This window comes from Grammomys surdaster, unplaced genomic scaffold (assembly GCF_004785775.1).
Source record: "Grammomys surdaster isolate TR1022 unplaced genomic scaffold, NIH_TR_1.0 264, whole genome shotgun sequence".
NCBI lineage: Eukaryota > Metazoa > Chordata > Mammalia > Rodentia > Muridae > Grammomys > Grammomys surdaster.
Genome location: NW_021604705.1, coordinates 2,663,769 through 2,681,555, shown reverse-complemented (window position 1 = coordinate 2,681,555; position 17,787 = coordinate 2,663,769). Strand labels below are relative to the sequence as shown.

General features: G+C 40.2%; 1 protein-coding gene across 3 annotated transcripts in view; it reads right to left on the bottom strand.

Annotated features, from left to right (window-relative positions):
- Positions 1-8,421: 8,421 nt before the first annotated feature.
- Abcb4 (ATP binding cassette subfamily B member 4) overlaps positions 8,422-17,787 on the bottom strand; it is a 61,270-nt gene continuing 51,904 nt past the window's right edge. For all 3 annotated transcript variants that reach the window (XM_028776056.1, XM_028776057.1, XM_028776058.1), the window contains 3 exons: positions 11,418-11,624; positions 9,180-9,326; positions 8,422-8,681 (listed from right to left, as the gene is read on the bottom strand). In XM_028776056.1, the coding sequence (XP_028631889.1) occupies positions 8,475-8,681; positions 9,180-9,326; positions 11,418-11,624 (561 nt within the window). In that variant the 3' untranslated portion in view covers positions 8,422-8,474. The remainder of the gene's footprint in view (positions 8,682-9,179; positions 9,327-11,417; positions 11,625-17,787) is intronic.

Sequence of the window (17,787 nt, the reverse complement as noted above, 5' to 3'; positions counted from 1 at the left end):
CTACTTCTAATCCAATCTTTGAGGTGGGATGATACACCTTTTATCTGGAACACACCTTCTGCTGGCAGCCTATATATAAAAGACATGGTAGAAGGAAGAGCTTACTTTCTTTGCCTGCTTGTTCTCACCCCTCATTCCCTCACTGGCCTTAGAGCCTGCTTCTTTGGGATTCTATCATAAACATCCAACCTTGTGGACAGAAAAACTCACAGATTCTTGGACCTTTCATTGGTAGACATCGGTTGGACTAGCTGGACCACAGCCTGTAAGAAATTCTAAAAACTTTCTATATATTAGCTGTATATAGGTTCATTCCAAATTTTTGATTCCTTTAGAGAGCCCTGACTAATGCAGACTTTGGTACCAAAAGTGGTTCTATAGCAACAGAAGTGTAAAGATGAATTGTTTAAGTCTCTGGAATAGGCTTTCCAATTTGCCAATATCTACTGTTCCTGAAGCCTCTCCTGGAAGCTTGGAAAGTACTGAAAACCCATGGTGTGAACTATTTTCCACACAGAAGGAGACAACTGCATTTCCTGTTTTTGATTCACCAATTGTGAGGGGCAATGGATTTGGCCCTCGGCATATAAAACTTTTGAAATTTGTGGAAAAATAAGGAAAATGATGATGACAGTCGGTTGCTTCTAGCATCTCTGAATTAATTGACAAAGGAAAAAGATAAACTGAGTGAAAAATTGTCTGGCTCCAGATGCACATGAACAGTTCAAGGAAGAGGTTTTCAACCTGTAGGTCATGACCACTGTGGGGGTTACATATCAGATATCCTACATATCTGATATTTCCATTATGATTCAGAACAGTCAGCATCAGAGGGTGTCAGTGGTTAAAGTAAGGCATTAATTGGTAATAAGAAAATAGGAACCTGTGACTTTAACTTAGGATGAGGATAGGTGGGAGGAACAAATTAACTGAAAGGTAGAGAGAAAGTATCCAAATTAACAAAATTAGGGTAACTCTAACCAAGCAAGTGAAAGACATGTTTGATAAAAACATCAAATCTTTTAAGAAATTGAAAAGGGTATCAGAAAACAGAAAGATCTCCCATGCTTATGGATTGGTAGTGTCAATATAATAAAATTGACCATCCTATTAATAGCAACCTACAGATTAACTACAATTCCCATAAAAGTCCCATTACAAGGTTTTACAGATCTTGAAAGGATAATTTTCAACTTCATATGGAAACACAAAAACTCAAGATAACTAAAACAATCCTGAATAATAAAAGAACTACTGGAGGTATCACCAACCTCCAACCTCAATTTGTACAATAGAGCTATAGTAATAAAACCACCGTGATACTTGCACAAAACAGACACGATAATGAATGGAATCGAACTGAAGACCCAAACACAAATCCACACCCCTATGGACACTTGTTTGGGTTTTGTTGTTGTTGTTTTATAAAGAAGGCAAAAACATACCCTGGGATGGGGGAAGGGAAGACAGCATCTTCAACAAATGGTGCTGATCAAACTGGATGCAAGTAGATCCATACTAATCATCTATGTAAACTCAAGTCCAAATGGATCAAAAACCTAAACATAAAACCAGATACACTGAGGCTGATATAAGAGAAAGTGGGCAGTAGCTTGAACTCACTGGCATAGGAAAATACCTTCCTAACATAACACTGTTAGCACAGGCGCTGAGATCAACAATTCATAAATGGGACCCCATAAAACTGAAAAACTTCTGCATAGCAAAAGATACTGTCATTTGGACAAAGTGTAGCCTACTGAATGGGGAGAATTTTTTTTTACCAACTACATATCCATATACTCAAGAAACTAGATGTCAAGAAAACAAATAACCCAATTAACAAGTGGGGTACAGATCTAAACAGAATTCTCAATAGAGGAATCTCAAATTGCTGAGAAACACTGATACAGATGTTCAATATCCTTAATCATCAGGGAAATGCAAATCAAAACTACTTTGGGATCATACAATAATCATACAAGAATGGCTAAGATCAATAAAACTAGTGACAGCTAATGCTGGCAAGACTATGGAGCAAGGGAAACACTCATCCATCCCTTGTGGGACTACAGACTTTTACAGCTACTATGGAAATCAGCCCCTCAGGAAGATGGAAATTGATCTAAGTTGAGATCCAGCAATACCACTCTTGGGCATGGTTTACCTACCACAGAGACACTTATTTAGCCATGTGCATTGCTGCTCTGTTAATAATAGCCAGAAATTTAGAGAAACCTAGATAGTCCTCAACAGAAGAATGGATAAAGAAAATGTTTACAAAATTGAGTATTACTCAGCTGTTAAAAAAATAAAATGAAATTTGCAGGTAAATTGATGGTACTAGAATAAAACTAGAATTAAAAACTAAGTGAAATGTCCCAAACTCACAAAGACAAATATGGTATGTATTCACTTATATGTGGATATTAGCTTTTAAGTCAACATAGCCAAGCTATAATCCATAGCCACAGAGGATGGGTACAGAGTATGTATGGAGTAAAGGATTAGGGGTACAAATAGATCTTGTTAGGAAGGAGACATAGAATAGGTAGTTATGGACCGATATGGGGAGCTGGATGGAAGGATCAAGTGGGGAAGGAGATGAGCGAGGGGAATGAGATAGGAAGTGTGGGGAGAGTCAGCTAAGGTTGAAGTTCTCCTTAGGAGCAGCATGAGAAATTCTGTATAGTAGACTCTTTCTAAAGTATATACATGTATGAAGATGAGCTCAATGAAACTGCCAAATAATAGGAGAGACGGCATCCCATTTGGCCATCTCTTGCCATCAGTGACACTTCCAGTACTGGGATTGAGTTACATCTAATTGAGTTGTTAGCCCAAGAGGTTTCATAGGAATCCCCAAGCAACTCAGGCCATTGGAAAACACAGATACAACTTGTTGAACATAGAGAGGTCAAACCAGTGCTTACATACAGCTTTCACTACTACATTCCAGCATGTTTGGTACAGAAAGGTGCTCTGCACACTACCTAAATAGAAACATAGCACAGCAAGTCAGCCATGAACACTTTGATCTACAATGGTATCCTGCCTATGAGATGTGCTAGGGCCATGATGATACAAAGCTTGTGGGAGTAACAAACCAACATCTGATTTGACTGAAGGCCCACTCCAGGAAATGGAACCCATTCCAGACACTGACCAAGAACCTGAAACTAGATAACCCAGGGTCTTAGAGTAAGACCACATACTACATAGAAATAAGATAACTCCTAATGACATTCTACTCTACTCTTAGATCAGTGCCTTGTTCACCTATCATCAGAGAAGCATCTTCCTTTAGCAAATGGGAACAAATAAAGAGACCCACACCTTGATATTATTCAGAGAGTGAAAAACCTTGGAACACTCAGCCCTAAATTCGTAAGGGCTCAGGAAACACTGAAAGAGGAGGCAGAAAGAGTGTAAGAGCCATAGAGGATGAAGGACATCAAGAAAACAGGCCTTCTAAATCAAGATGACCGAAGCTCACATGAGCTCACGGATATTGAAGCAGCATGCACAGAGCCTGCATGGGTTTGCACCAGATGCTTTGTATGTATATTATGGCTTCCAGGTTAATGCTGTTTATGAGATTCCTGAGGCCGGGCAGTGGTGGCGCACGCCTTTAATCCCAGCACCTGGGAGGCAGAAGCAGGTGAATTTCTGAGTTCGAGGCCAGCTTGGTCTACAGAGTGAGTTCCAGTACAGCCAGGACTACACAGAGAAACCCTGTCTCGAGGAAAAACAAAAACAAAAGAAAACAAAAAGTAAACAGCAGAGATTCCTATTGCTTGTACCTTCTCTTGGGCTCTGTTTGTTTTGTCCAATTCCAATGTATTTGATTTTGCTTGATCTTGTGTTTTGTTATTATCCCTTAGATGCCTGTCTGTTTTTAAGTAAGAGATAGAAGGGGAATAGATCTGGATGGGGATGAGGTGGGGAGGAGCTGGGAGGAATAAAGGGATGGGAAATGATAATCAGGATATATTACGTAAAAAAATCTATTTTTAGTAAAAGGAAAAAATCACACCCTTAATACCCAACAATGTGCTATTTGTAAGAAATTCACCAGTAAAGCCACACATAGTGAAAGATAAAGAATAAAAATAATATTCCAAACAAATGGGAACCTAGAATAAACAGAAACAGCTATACTTACATCAGAAAGGGCTGACTTGGAAGAAAAATACCATAAGAGGGTGTGTTACTGTATATAAAAACCAGCCAACTGTTTATGAAAATGTCATGATTATAATCCTACATACGTGGTAGGAGACATGATTTTATAAAACTAACACTATCTGAGCACACTTGAAAGGGGGGGGTTCCAATACAATGGGAAAAGAAATATCAACACAACAATTTCATTAATGGACCAATCATCAAGACCAAAGAAGACAAAAGTTAAACTATTTTACAGGTCAAATGGATCTAATAAATATTTACAAAAACTTCCACCCAACCATTACTACATCTGCATGTATAAATTTCTCAAGAATGGACTCTATTTCAATATATAAAATACAAATTAAAAAATATTGAAGTCCTTTCCTAGATCACAAAGGAATGAAATTGAGTCAATCACAAAATTCTTTGGAGTTACACAGACACATAGAGTCTGAGTAATATACTTCCCAAAAGAGCAGATTATCAAGAAAGTCAGAAAGGAAATTTAAAGTTTCTTGGAATAAGTGGCAGTAGAAATACAACAGACTAACATTTGTGAGATACTGCAAAAAAAGTATCGACGGGAAATTCATATAATCTAGAAAAAAGCAAGCCAAAATCTCAATACATGTAACTTACCAAATTTAAATCAAGAGAACATGAAAAAATATGAACAGACAAAAAATATGTATTCACTATAGTATCCTTGAAAAAAATAGCATAGAAGAATTGCTTTAGAACACAATTATGGTATGTATGATAAAATGCACACCCAGCATCACACTGAATGTGGAAAAACTAAAAATATTATTTAAGAGGAGAGAAGGGGTATCCACTCTCACAACTCTTATTCAATACTCTGCCAGAAATTGTAGCCCGTGCAAAGAGACCAAAGAATGAAAAGGTATTAACAATAGCACCGATCGGGAAGAGGTTTATGAATAGACAGTTCTAAAGGAAGAAACACAAATGATCAATAAATCTTTGAAAATTTTTCAAAAATGTTAGTCATTGGGAAGTGTAACTTAGAACCAGCAGTATGAGGCAAATGGATCTTTGTGAATTACAGGCTAGACAGGGCCACATAGTGAGGGCCTCTCTTCAAATAAAAACAAACAAACAAAATCCTACTCCACTGAACATGGATGTCATGGTATACAATTATAATCCAGTATTCTGGAGTATTTATAGGTCAAGGCCTCCATAGGGTAACAGCAAGTTCAGGACCAGCTGTACTACATGAGACCCTGCATCAAAAACAAAATAACTACACTGGTATTCCATCCCACCCCAGTCAATGAGCACACCCCAGTCAGTGGGCATACCTCAGGGAGACAAAGAATCAACTATGACAAAGATGTATAGAAAAAGGAATCCTTGCCTATTGTTGATGGGGATGTACACTCAAACAGTCACTATGGAGATCAGTATAGAGGGTTCTCATAAATTAAAAGAAGAGCTGCAATATAATCCAGCAATAACTAACTCCTGGGCATACATCCAAAAGATTCTAAATCTACAAACAGCATACCACAGAAATACTAGGTTTGTATTTATAGTCACACTCTTCACTTGGCTGAGACACGGAGTCACAGTAAATGGATAGAGAAACCATGGTGTATATACACAACAAAACTACATTCGGGGTAAAGAAGAATAAAATGGTGATGTCTGGAAAAAAAGTGATTGGAACTAGGAATCATTAAGAAAAATAAAACTGAAAAATAAATATTGCTTATGTTCTCTCACATACTAAAATTCCTTCCCTGGGGGAGATATACGTAATATATAACAAACTGAGATATGGTTTCATCAACGTTCACATAGAAAAAACAATAAATGTATTAGACCTACTTACAGAGCAAGCAGGGGAGCGGTTCCAGGTAGCTGCACAGTTGACCTCAAAGTGGCCATACTAGAAGATTTGCACTCGGCAGGGATGATGGCTATCCCAAGGCTGTGTAGAAGGAGCTCCTTCCTTTCATCCTCTCCCACCTCTATCCCTTAGCCCCTCCCACAAGACAACAGTCAGGGAAGATTTGCATACAACTCCACTGGGAGGCTAGACACTCAGGTAAAGGGTCTAATGACCTTTCTCAACTCTTCTGTGCTGGCTTGTTTTTAACATTAGCTCAATACAGGTTAGAGTCATAGACAAGGCCACCTCAATTGAGAAAATGCCCTTTACCAGATTGGCCTGTGGGACAAACCTGTGGTTCATTTTCTTGTTGGTTATTGGTGTGGGAGGGTTCAGGTCACTGTGGGCAGTTCCACCCTTCAGCAGGTAGTCCTTGTTGCTACAAGTGTGTAGGCTGAGCAAGCCAGGAAGAGCAAGGGAATAAGCATCATTCCCCCATGGCTTCTGCTTCGGTTCCTGCCTTGAGTTGTTTTGATGATAGACTATGATGTAGAGCTATAAGCTTGAAATAAACCCCTTTCTCCCATAGATGAGCAGTCAATAGACCCGCTATGATGCTCAAACAGTCAACAGACCGGCTATGATGGACAAACAGTCAACAGACCAGCTATGATGGTTATTCAGAATCCTATACCACGTGTGCAGAATCTAGGTAGGTGTGTCTATGTGTGTAGGTTATGAAAATAGAGGTTATGAAGAGAGCAGTTATGAAAAGAGAGGAAGAAGTTTGTAGCAATAGAGAACAAGGTCACTGAATATATGAAATGAAAGAAGGAAATAAAGAGTCATGGTATTTATCATAGCAACAGAAAAGTCAGTATTGCAGCACCTCAGCTATGCCTACAATCATAAAGAAAAATAAAAATGTCAAATGCAGCTGAAAAAGGAACATTCATGCACTGTTGATAGGAATAGATTTTACTATTAGGATTACAGAGAACAAGATGGATGTTACTCAGAAAGCCGAAACTCGAGTCATCATATGATCCAGCCAACCCACTTCTGAGTGTATATCCACAGGACACAGAGTCAGCACATCTGGTGGCTATGCTTTGCTTGCTAATTGACACACCGGGAGGAGGAACCTCAACTGAGGAATAGCCTCCATTAGACTGGTGAATGGGCATGTCTGTGGGGCATTTGCTTGATTAATGACTGATGTGGGTGGGCCCAGCACAATGTGGGTGGAGCTACCCCTGGTTGGGCCCCAGCTGTGTAATATATAGGCTGAGTAAGCCATGGAGAGCAAAGCAGTAAGCAGCATTCCTCCACGGCTTCTGTTTCAGGTCCTCCTGTCTCCAGAATCCAGCCTTGGCTTTTTCTAGCTGATAGACTGAAGCCTATAAGCCAATAAACCCCTTTCTCCCACAAGTTGCTTTTGGTTGGTGTCTTGTCACAGCAACAGAGAAGTGAATGAGACAGCCTGCAACTCTGTACCCACATGTCCATGTTTCATTCAGCAGTGTTCAGAACAGCTAAGATACACTGTCAGCCTGGATGTCCATCAGTAGATAAAAGCATAAAGAAGTGTGCTATATTTAATAGTGAAATATTATTCAGTCATAAAGAATAAGGGAAGAGACCTGGGCATTTAGCTCAGTGTTAGTATGTATGCCTACCCTAAGTTTGGTCTCCAGTAGCACAAGAGGAAAAGAGGCCAGGAAAATGAGGTCATCGTTTGCAGCAATATGAACGAAATGGACAGCTGTTAAGTGAAACAAGCCAGACAGAAAGGTGAGTACTGCATGTCATGCAAAGCTAAAATGTGACCACCTCCACATAGAATAATGTTTGCTAAAGATTAGGGAGGGGTGTGAGGGGAGGGGGAAGGATGGTTGGATCTGCTGCTGTATGTTCCAAGTATGACAAGACCACATTGAACCCGTTAACGTGTAGGATTGAATGTGTTGATGAAAGAAAATAAGCCATGTGATCCTGACAACCAACACCTCTGTGCACAGTAGAGGATACAGAGTACTCAGTTAATTTTCCTCTATACTTAGAAACTTGGTCCCAAACCATCCTATCACCTATCTACCTATTCAGAACAATCGGGAACATGTCTTCGTTTGGGATTTCTATTATGCTTCCCGTGCATATGCCTGAGTGTTGCTGGTCTCCCTGAGGGATGCTGACAGCTCAAGGAGAGAGCCACACTGTTGGTCTTATATTTTGTCAAGGTAGGTGTCGCATTTGTCCAGGCAGACGTCACTTCCAGCTTTCCAGTGTCAGATGCTGTTGCACAAGCATCAAGGTTGAACTTTAAACTGACGTGGAATAAGACAGGTCTATATTTTGTAACTTCACCGAGAAATTTCTTTTACACATCATAAAGTGAAAAAAATGATTTGAATTTATTTTAAAAATAGACTGTAACGAGAGTTCATAAGTTCTGTGTGCCGGCCTGAATGTTGACCATTGAGAAATAGATGCCTTTCTGGGCCAGCAGCTGCTGGTGGGTGCCATGCTCCTTGACCTTGCCGTTCTGAATGACCACGATCAAGTCTGCGTTCTGGATGGTGGACAGGCGGTGTGCGATCACAATGCAGGTGCGGCCTTCCCTGGCTTTGTCCAGCGCTTCCTGGACAACCTGTCGAAAGCCCAACAAGAGCTTTGAAGTGAGAACTGCAGTAACAACTCTGATGAATAGTTAAAGCTTTACCATCTGGGCGGCATCAACGATCATAATTCCTCTTTCTAATCTTTGTGAACATGGCTGTAGACATGTGTATCTTCCATGGCTGCCGTTGTGCCATGCACAGCTTCGTTTTGCTTTATAATTATAACAGAAATGGGCTTCCATGATTCAAGTGATTCTCAGAACTGTTTAAATTTCCTGACTAACTGCTAGTATCATCTTCTAAAGCTCCTTTTAAAAGCCCTTTTCAGTCTTTCATTACAGCTAATGTACCAAAGTTGTGATTTTTTCCCAGCTTTTTTCCTTTTGAATGCTACTTTTATGTTTAGAAACTATATGTGCATTTGTAGCAATGTGCATTCTATTACTTCAAAGTGATCACGTCTAAGTCTAGTGATTGCTTCCCTCCTCACGCTTTCTGCTAAGTGAGTGAGACAGGAAGAGGCAGACCTTTTCGCTCTCAGTGTCCAGAGCTGAAGTGGCTTCATCCAGCAGCAGGACCCGAGGCTGTCTGATGAGGGCTCGGGCGATGGCAATCCTCTGCTTCTGGCCTCCAGAGAGCTGTGTCCCCTTGTCTCCTACTCTTGTTTCATATTTCTGCAAGTTAGTCACCAATAAAGGTAATACAGTTTTAAAACATTGTCTTTACAAGGAAAAAAATAAAATCAGTAGATGTTTCTCTAGTAAGATAGTGTTTTTAACAATGTTTTTAACAATTTTCAGTTCCAAAGAATGTTTGCCTTCAAAACTGAACAATACAGTGCCTTTAGTTTTCAATGATATTCTGTCACAAGGAATTCAGCCATTTCAAATTCCTGCCATTAGTGTAAATACCATTTAATCTGATTTCAGTGGAATCACAGCTTAGACTCACAAAGGCTTTTATTTTTCAGTTTGAAGTAGTCATGTGACTCAAGTAAAAACTAGTTTATTCTCTTTTAATAGCTTAATAATATCTACTTAAATGTTGATTATAGTTATTACGTAACACAATACAAAAGAGAAGGGAGAATTGGAAGGAGAGTTTTTAAAAGAGGAGATAAATAAAGGAAAGAAAATTTTGTGTACTTTAGGAGGCTGAACTTAGGAAAGCTTTCAGTCTTGGGAAAAGCGCAGGATGACAGATGTATATTTAGTAGGCTTCTTTGCCAAGCCCAGTACAGCATGTGAATTCATCCCTAAGATCCAGTGTCAAAATCAGGTTAAAAGGTGAAAGTTTAAAGTTTCCCTCCAGTCATCACTACTTGATTCAGGTCAGTGCCTAGGCACCAAAGGTTAATTGGGAGACATCACAGAAAAATCTAAAGTCATTTATTTGTGTGACTTACTTTTAATTCCCAGCAGAATAGAATAGGGAAAAAAAACCAATTAAGCTCTTCTGCCTTGAGCTCTGAAAGAATTCATAAAATGAAGTACCTCTACCTTTACCCTGACGGAGATCATCCTGACATAATTATATAGGGCTCAAATAATATGAAGCACAGAATGGACCACACACTCGAAGGTAAGTTGTAAAACAGCCAGACTCTTTTAAAACAGAGAATATCTTTCAGACATATATGTGTAGACTTGGTGACAGATTTGACATCAGAAGCAAGATGCACAAAAGGAATATAAGTCCACTAAGATAGAAAACTCTGTTCTATCAAGCATCCACTTAGAAGAAAGGAAAATCAAATTATAACTTGAAGAAAATATTTTTACAATACATACCTAAATGTAATTAAAATAAAAGACTCAAAGCTCAACAGTAAAAAAAAAAAAATCTAGAATTTTATTTAAAAATCTAAATAGACATTTTATTAGAGAGATGATACAGCTACAAATGCATGATAAATGACAGGGTCCTCGGTTTCCCTTTAGCAAATCCATATGAGGACCACCATGATCTAGTTCATATTCCTATCAAACTGTTGCAAATGAAAATCTCATAGCCATACTAAATGCTGGCAAGTCTTTAGAACTTGCTGGGAGGGCTATAAATGGTGGTTACAGGAAATCTTTTGGAGTACTGTTTTGTGAAACAAACAAGTAATTATCATATGTTTTAATGATCTGCTGCTGGGTATTTATTCCAGAAATATTGGGACTTAGGTTTATGTAAAAGATCAGTACTCGGGAATTTACAACCTCAAATTTAGATTAACTGTGGTAAGCTTCCCTAGGAGAGAGGTAACCTGTGGATCAGCCATGCATGGGATGTCATTCAGCAAATAAGAGGAGAGCTGTGCTGTGTGAGAACCTGGCCATGCAAGTTTACATACTATGTGTGTATACTGGCTCTACAATGGCAAATGATGCAAACAGAGAACAGATGAGCATAGCCAGAGCTGTGGAGACTGAGGTGGGAGGGAGGGGTATATGAATGGAAGAATGGTAGCTCAAGGGATCTGATGTGATGGGAATGCTCTGTATCTTCAGTGTCAGAATGTCAGTACAAGAATGTGCACCTGCACTGCAGCTGCACAGAATGCACAGCTGTGCTGCAGCTGCACAGACACACAAACACACACACGCACATACACACACACACCTGAGGGTGATGAACAATCTATCACCAAGGCCAGTGTCTTCTCCCAGACACATCAGCCTCTTAGCTACGAGACGATCCCAAGAGCTTTGGGAATCACTTCAGGGATAAAAATGAGCCTGCCTTGATTTCAGCTGAGAAGTTTGGAGTTAACTCACTTGGGGCAGCGTCTCGATGAAGGGGTGGATATTGGCCTCCTTGGCCGCCCTCACAATCTCATCATGAGACACGACCCGGCTGTTGTCTCCATAGGCAATGTTCTCAGCGATGCTGTAGTCAAACAGGATGGGCTCCTGGGACACAATGCCAAGTTGAGCTCGGAGCCACTGGACATTGAGTTTCTTTGCTTCTTGACCATCTAGGAGCTTAGAAACAGAAATGCACAAACTGTTAAAGTTTTAAAAGAAAAGGGAAACAATCCTAAATAGCAAGTGGCTGAATTGAGAAAAAGGACAGCTAAAGTGTGTACCCGCAGCTGTGGAATGCCAAGCCTCATGTCTAATGTCAACACGCTGAAGAAGAGCGTGGTCAGCAGAGTGACTCTTATGACAAGCGTCTCTTGCTGCAGTCTAGATGAAACATACTTGGCCATGTCTTTCAACATGTCTTTTGTCTCTATCTGCCCTTCACCAGGCATCTGTGCCATCTGTCTTTAGGAAGTCTGTATCATAATGTGACACTCAGATCTGTTGTCCCTAGAATGACATTGACTCTCCTTGCTCTCCTAGGCACACAAGGAAAAGAAAGGAGCAGATTGGTAAGACAGCACAGCCCTAGGTTCTGGAAGATAGTCCCTGTGCCTCTATTCTGTGAAAGCCACCAGCTTAAAACTTCCCTCATACTTTTGTGTAATGTATGTGCATGCACAAATGTATGCACATAATCATACATGCACACATGTATATGTCTGCACATGCATGTGCTAGAAGTTGATGCTGGGTATCATCCTCAATCATTTTTCCACCTTATGTTTTGAGCCAGGGTCCCTCCCTGAATCTGAAACTAACAAATTTAGCTAGGTTGGCTGGCCAGTGAGCACCAGAGGTCTGCTGGTCTCTGCCTCCCTAGGAGGGATTATAGACAAACACCTCTATGCCAGACTTTTTATATTTTTTATTAATTTTTTTGCATACAATATATTTTTATTATATTCTTTTCCTTATTGAACTCCTCGGAGCCTCCCAATCTCCCTAGCTCTCATGCACAAGCTCTCTCTCCAAAGACTAACAAGAAAAGAAATCAAAACATGCATCAATAAAAACAAAAAGTGCATACATGAAAAACCAAAAAACCATGGAGCCTGTTTTGTGTTGGCCAAGTACATCTGGATATGAGGTCTGTTCTAGGGATTGAACATGGGTCCTCGTGCTTGAACAGCAAGCACTATGCCAACTGAGCCATCCTACCTTCTACATGTTGACTATATCAGGTAGAGACAGATCTTCACTTGAGGAAGCAGCTAGGTGCCATCAATTTATGATAAAAACCAAATGTGCATAAGTTGGAATTTGGGAATCAGTATCAGAGAGCCTAGAGTTCAGGGTTAGAGAGACAAGACAAAGTAGAAGGTTGTGGGGTGAAAATACGCAGGACATGCCTGTTCTGAGAGTCTCTGTGGTTGATTTGGAGTTTACTCTTCTCTCTCTGAGAGCTGCCAGTCTTTAACTTCCCTCTCTTCTCCTTCCCACAACACACAGTAAGAATTTAGTGGAAAGCAAAGAAGAAATCAGTGGAAAGCGAAGAGCTATGGAGAGCAGAGCCTTGAGGAGAATGAGTTCTGCTGTTAATTTGTTACTATTTTGTTCTTGTTACTGTGAGTGAAGGGTGTGGTCTTCCTGCCTCCAGAAGCTAGCTAGTTTTGTTTTACAAAGATTTCCTGACCCACAGCTCTGGCTGCAGGACACTTCTCTATTGAAAGCCATGCAGAATCGGGGGTAAGACATTGCTCCCCACCTGCTAACACTCTCTACCCTCTGGCACAGCTGTCTTCATGGGAATAAGCAAATAAGACTTATCCTAAGTACTGCCATTTTGTTTTTAGACTCCATTTTGAACATAAGGTGAAATTAAACTCAAGTTCCCAGGCTCTGGAGGGGCTGAAGACTTTCCAGATGGTTAGCCATCTTCCTTCTTATTCCTCCTTTGTTCCAGAAAACGATGATTATTCCTAGCCACAAAAGAACAAATGATTTTGACTGATGAAAAATTGTAATTATATCTTACGGGTTTTGTGATTTTTTTTTTAATTAAGATGAGTATTTAGGGATGTAGTCAGCTCCCAAGTCTGTGCTATTGTCCCTGACCTGTAAATTTATGCTGCCTAATTCAAATAAAGATTTTGTTTTGCATGTACTCTTGTGCCTACTTGGGTTGTTTTGGATGTTCAAACCTCAACAGTCTCCAAGAGCACTCCCACCACCTCAGCCCCACGTCCAGGCCCACAACTTCAGCAGAAGCCCTCAGCTCTACCAAAGGCCAGACTGGTACCCAGAACACCAGAGACCTGAAAACTCAGATGCCATGCTAGTATCCCAAACCCCAGAAGCTCCTTGTTCTACCAGAGGCAGCCTCTATTACCTGGAACCCCAGAGGCCATGACAGTTTCCAGAATAACAGAACCACAGAAGCAATGCTGACACCTAAAATCCCAGAGGTTCCACAGGCCACCAAAACCCTAGAGGAGACACCCTACTGGACCTGAGGACTTTCCTGTCACCAGAACCACAGGCTACTCAAGTCAGAAGACCAGAGAGGAAACAGAAACCAATGGGAAAAGCATATACCCAACAAAGATAACCTCAGAAATTGACACCTAAATCTATAATTACTCCTAACCCTAATGCCTATAGGCTGGTGTGCGAACACAATTAAGAGCAACCAGGGCAATATGGCACCACCAGAGCCTAGCTATTTTACTACATCAAGTCCTGGATATTCTAACTCAGCTGAAGCACAAGAAATGACCTTGAAACCAACTTTGTAGAGATAATAGAGGTCCTTAAAGTAGAAATAAATAAATATATTAAAGAAATTCAGGAAAAACTGGGTGGTAGTGGCACATGCCTTTGATCTCAGAACTTTAGAGGCAGAGGCAGGTAGATCTAGTCCACGGCCAGTCTGGTCTATAAAGCGAGTTCTAGGACAGCCAGGTCTATAATCAAACAAGTGGAAGAAATGAATAAAGTCCTCAAGGAAAGTCAAGAAAAAATTCAAGATCTGGAAATGAAAATGGAAGCAACAAAGAAAACAGAAACTGAGGGAATCCCAGAGATGGAAAATCCAGGTAAGTGAACAGGAAGTACAGACACAAGCATCATCAACAGAATACAAGAGATGGAAGACAGAATTTCTAGTGTAGAAGATACAATAGAAGAAATTAATACATTGGTCAAAGAAAGTGTTAAATCTAAGAAATTCCTAACACAGAACATCCAGGAAATCTGGGACACTGTGAACAGACAAAACATAAGAATAGGAATAGAAGAAGAGAAGAGTTCCACCTTAAAGATCCAGAAAATATTTTAAACAAAATCATTGAAGAAAATTTTCCTAAGGGTAAGAAGGACATGAATAAAAAGGTACAAAGCTTATAGAACACCAAATAAATGAAAGAAAGTCCTCCTGCTTCATAATAATCAAAACACTAAATGTCTAGAACAAAGGAAAACTATTAAAAGTGGCAAGGGAAAAAGGACAAGAAACATATAAGGGAAGACCTATAAAATTACACCTGACTTCTCAACAGACAGAGGCTCTAAAAGCCAGAAGGGCTTGGACAGATATTGTCTTAGGGTTTCTATTCCTTCACAAATGTGGGTCCCTGTTCTGGAGGGTGTCCCATGACGATCTTTGGCCTGGCCTGGTGCAGGGATTCGGACCGAGGGGACAGAATGTGAGCAGGGAGGGGAGATCGACTGGCTCCTCTGCTGCCTCTGCTCTCCGCTGTCACCACCCTGTCACTCCTAGGTGCTGCACCTGTCTCTCCAAGCTGAGCCAGGGCTGGGCAAGAAGAAGTCGGCTAGCTGGCAAGGAGGCAGCTTGGAGTCCCAGGCAAGTTCTGGGAGAGCAGATCTCTTCCCAAGTGTTATAGTTCTTGCAACAGAAACTCTCGGACACCAGGATGATTCTTGCACACCTTTCACTTCTGAATACAGCCTTTATATACAGTTTCAGGGTGGGTTAGGGTCTGGCAACAGATAATGCCTATTAGCTTGGTCTGAGAGCTTGGAGATACCTCATCTACATGTGGGAGAGCCTGAGGCACTGTTCCTCATGACTGATGGCCATAGACCTCTCTGTGGGAGGGGCTGTGGAAGGCTGAAGCTAAATGAAAAGAACCAGGGCCTGGGAGCAGAGCTGAACACCTGCCGTTCAATAAAGGTCCAGGGTTCAAGGCCTATGCTCAACCAAGCACCCAGCTGCTTCTTACAGCCCACTGCCCCACACACAAACATCATGACCAAGAAGCAAGTTTGAGAGAAAAGAATTTATTTAGATTACACTTCCACACTGCTGTTCATCACCAAAGGAAGTCAGGACAGAAACTCAAGCAGGTCAGGAAGCAGAAGCTGATGCAGAGGCCATGGAGGGATGTTACTTACTGGCTTGCTTCCCCAGGCTTGCTCAGCTTGCTTTCTTATAGAATCCAAGACTACCAGCCCAGGGATGGCACCACCCACAATGAGCCCTCTCACCTTAATCACTAATTGAGGAAATGCCTTACAGATGGATCTCATGGAGGCATTTCCTCAACTTACGCTCCTTTCTCTGTGATAACTCCAGCTTGTGTCAAGTTGACACACAAAACCAGCCAGTACAGATGTTTTGGAGACCATAAGAGGCCACAGATGTCAGCACAGACTACTATACCCAACAAAACTTTCAATCATTATAGATGGGGAAAACAAGATATTCCATAATAAAGTCAAATTTAAACATCTACCCACAAATCTAACCCTACAGAATGCTATAGAAGGGAATCTCCACTCAAAAGGGGTTAACTATACCTGTGATAACACAGGAAATAAATAATCTTATACCAGTAAAAACAAAAGAAACACACACATACAGTCCTCTCACCACCACCAACACTAACAACAACAATAACAACAACAACATCAACAACAACAAAATAACAGGAATTAACAATAAAAAAATGTCAGTAGCCCTCCTTTATAACATATGACAAATGGGCTGAGAAAGCAGTTAGGGAAGCAACACTCTTCACAATAGCCACAAGTTAAATATATACTGGGGTAACTCTAACAAACAAAATAAAAGACCTGTGTGACAAGAATTTCAAAACTTTGAAGAAAGAAATTGAAGAAGACCTCGGAGGATGGAAAGATCTCTTGTGTTTATGGTGGCTAGGATTAACATAGTAAAAGTGCCCATCATACTAAGAGAAATCTACAAATTCAACACAACACAATTCTTTACAGACCTTGAAAGAACAATACTCAACTTCACATGGAAAACAAAACAAAACAAAACAAAACAAAACAAAACAAAACAAAACAAAAACTCAGGCTAGCTAAAACAGTTCTGTCCAATGAAAGAATTTCCAGAGGTATTAACATTACTGATTTCAAGTTGTAATACAGAGCTATAGTAAACAACAAAACAAAACAAAGCAAAACAAGTGGTACTGGCATAAAAACACACCTATGGACACTGACTTTGTGATAAAGAAACCAGAATTGTATAATGAAAGCATGAAGCATCTTTAACAACTGATTTTTGTCTAACTAGATGTCAGTATGTAGAAAAATGCAAACAGATCCATATCTATCACCCTGCACAAAATTAGAGTTCAAGTGGATCAAAGACCTCAACATAAAATCAGATACACTGAACCTGATAGAACAGAAAATGGGAAATAGCCTTGAATGCATTGACACAAGAGACAAGTTCCTGAACAGTACACTAATAGCACAGGCACTAAAATCAACAATTAATAAATAGACCTCATAAAACCGAAAAGTTTCTGTAGGACAAAAGATACAGTTAATAGGACAAAATAGCACCCTACAGAATGGGAATGAGAAAAGATTTTTACTAACTCTACATCTGATAGATGTCTAATCTCTCTCTCTCTCTCTCTCTCTCTCTCTCTCTCTCTCCCTCTATCTATCTCTATCTCTCTCTATCTCTCTCTATCTCTCTCTATATATGTGATAATTTTGATTGTTTTGTGTTGTGTGTGAGTATACACACACACACACACACACACACACACGATATCAACAAATAAACCAATTTAAAAATGGGGTACAGATCAAAATAGAGAATTCTCAACAGAGGAATTTCAAATGCCAAAAACACTAAAGAGATATCCAATACCATTAGCCATCAGGGAAATGCAAATCAAAACTACTTTGAGATTTCATTGTAATACCTGTCATTATGCCTAAGATCTAAAACAAGTGACAGCACATGCTGGTGAGGATGTGGAGCAAGGGGAACTCTCCTCCATGCTGCTGGGAGTGCAAACTTGTACAACTACTTTGAAAATTATTATGGCAGTTT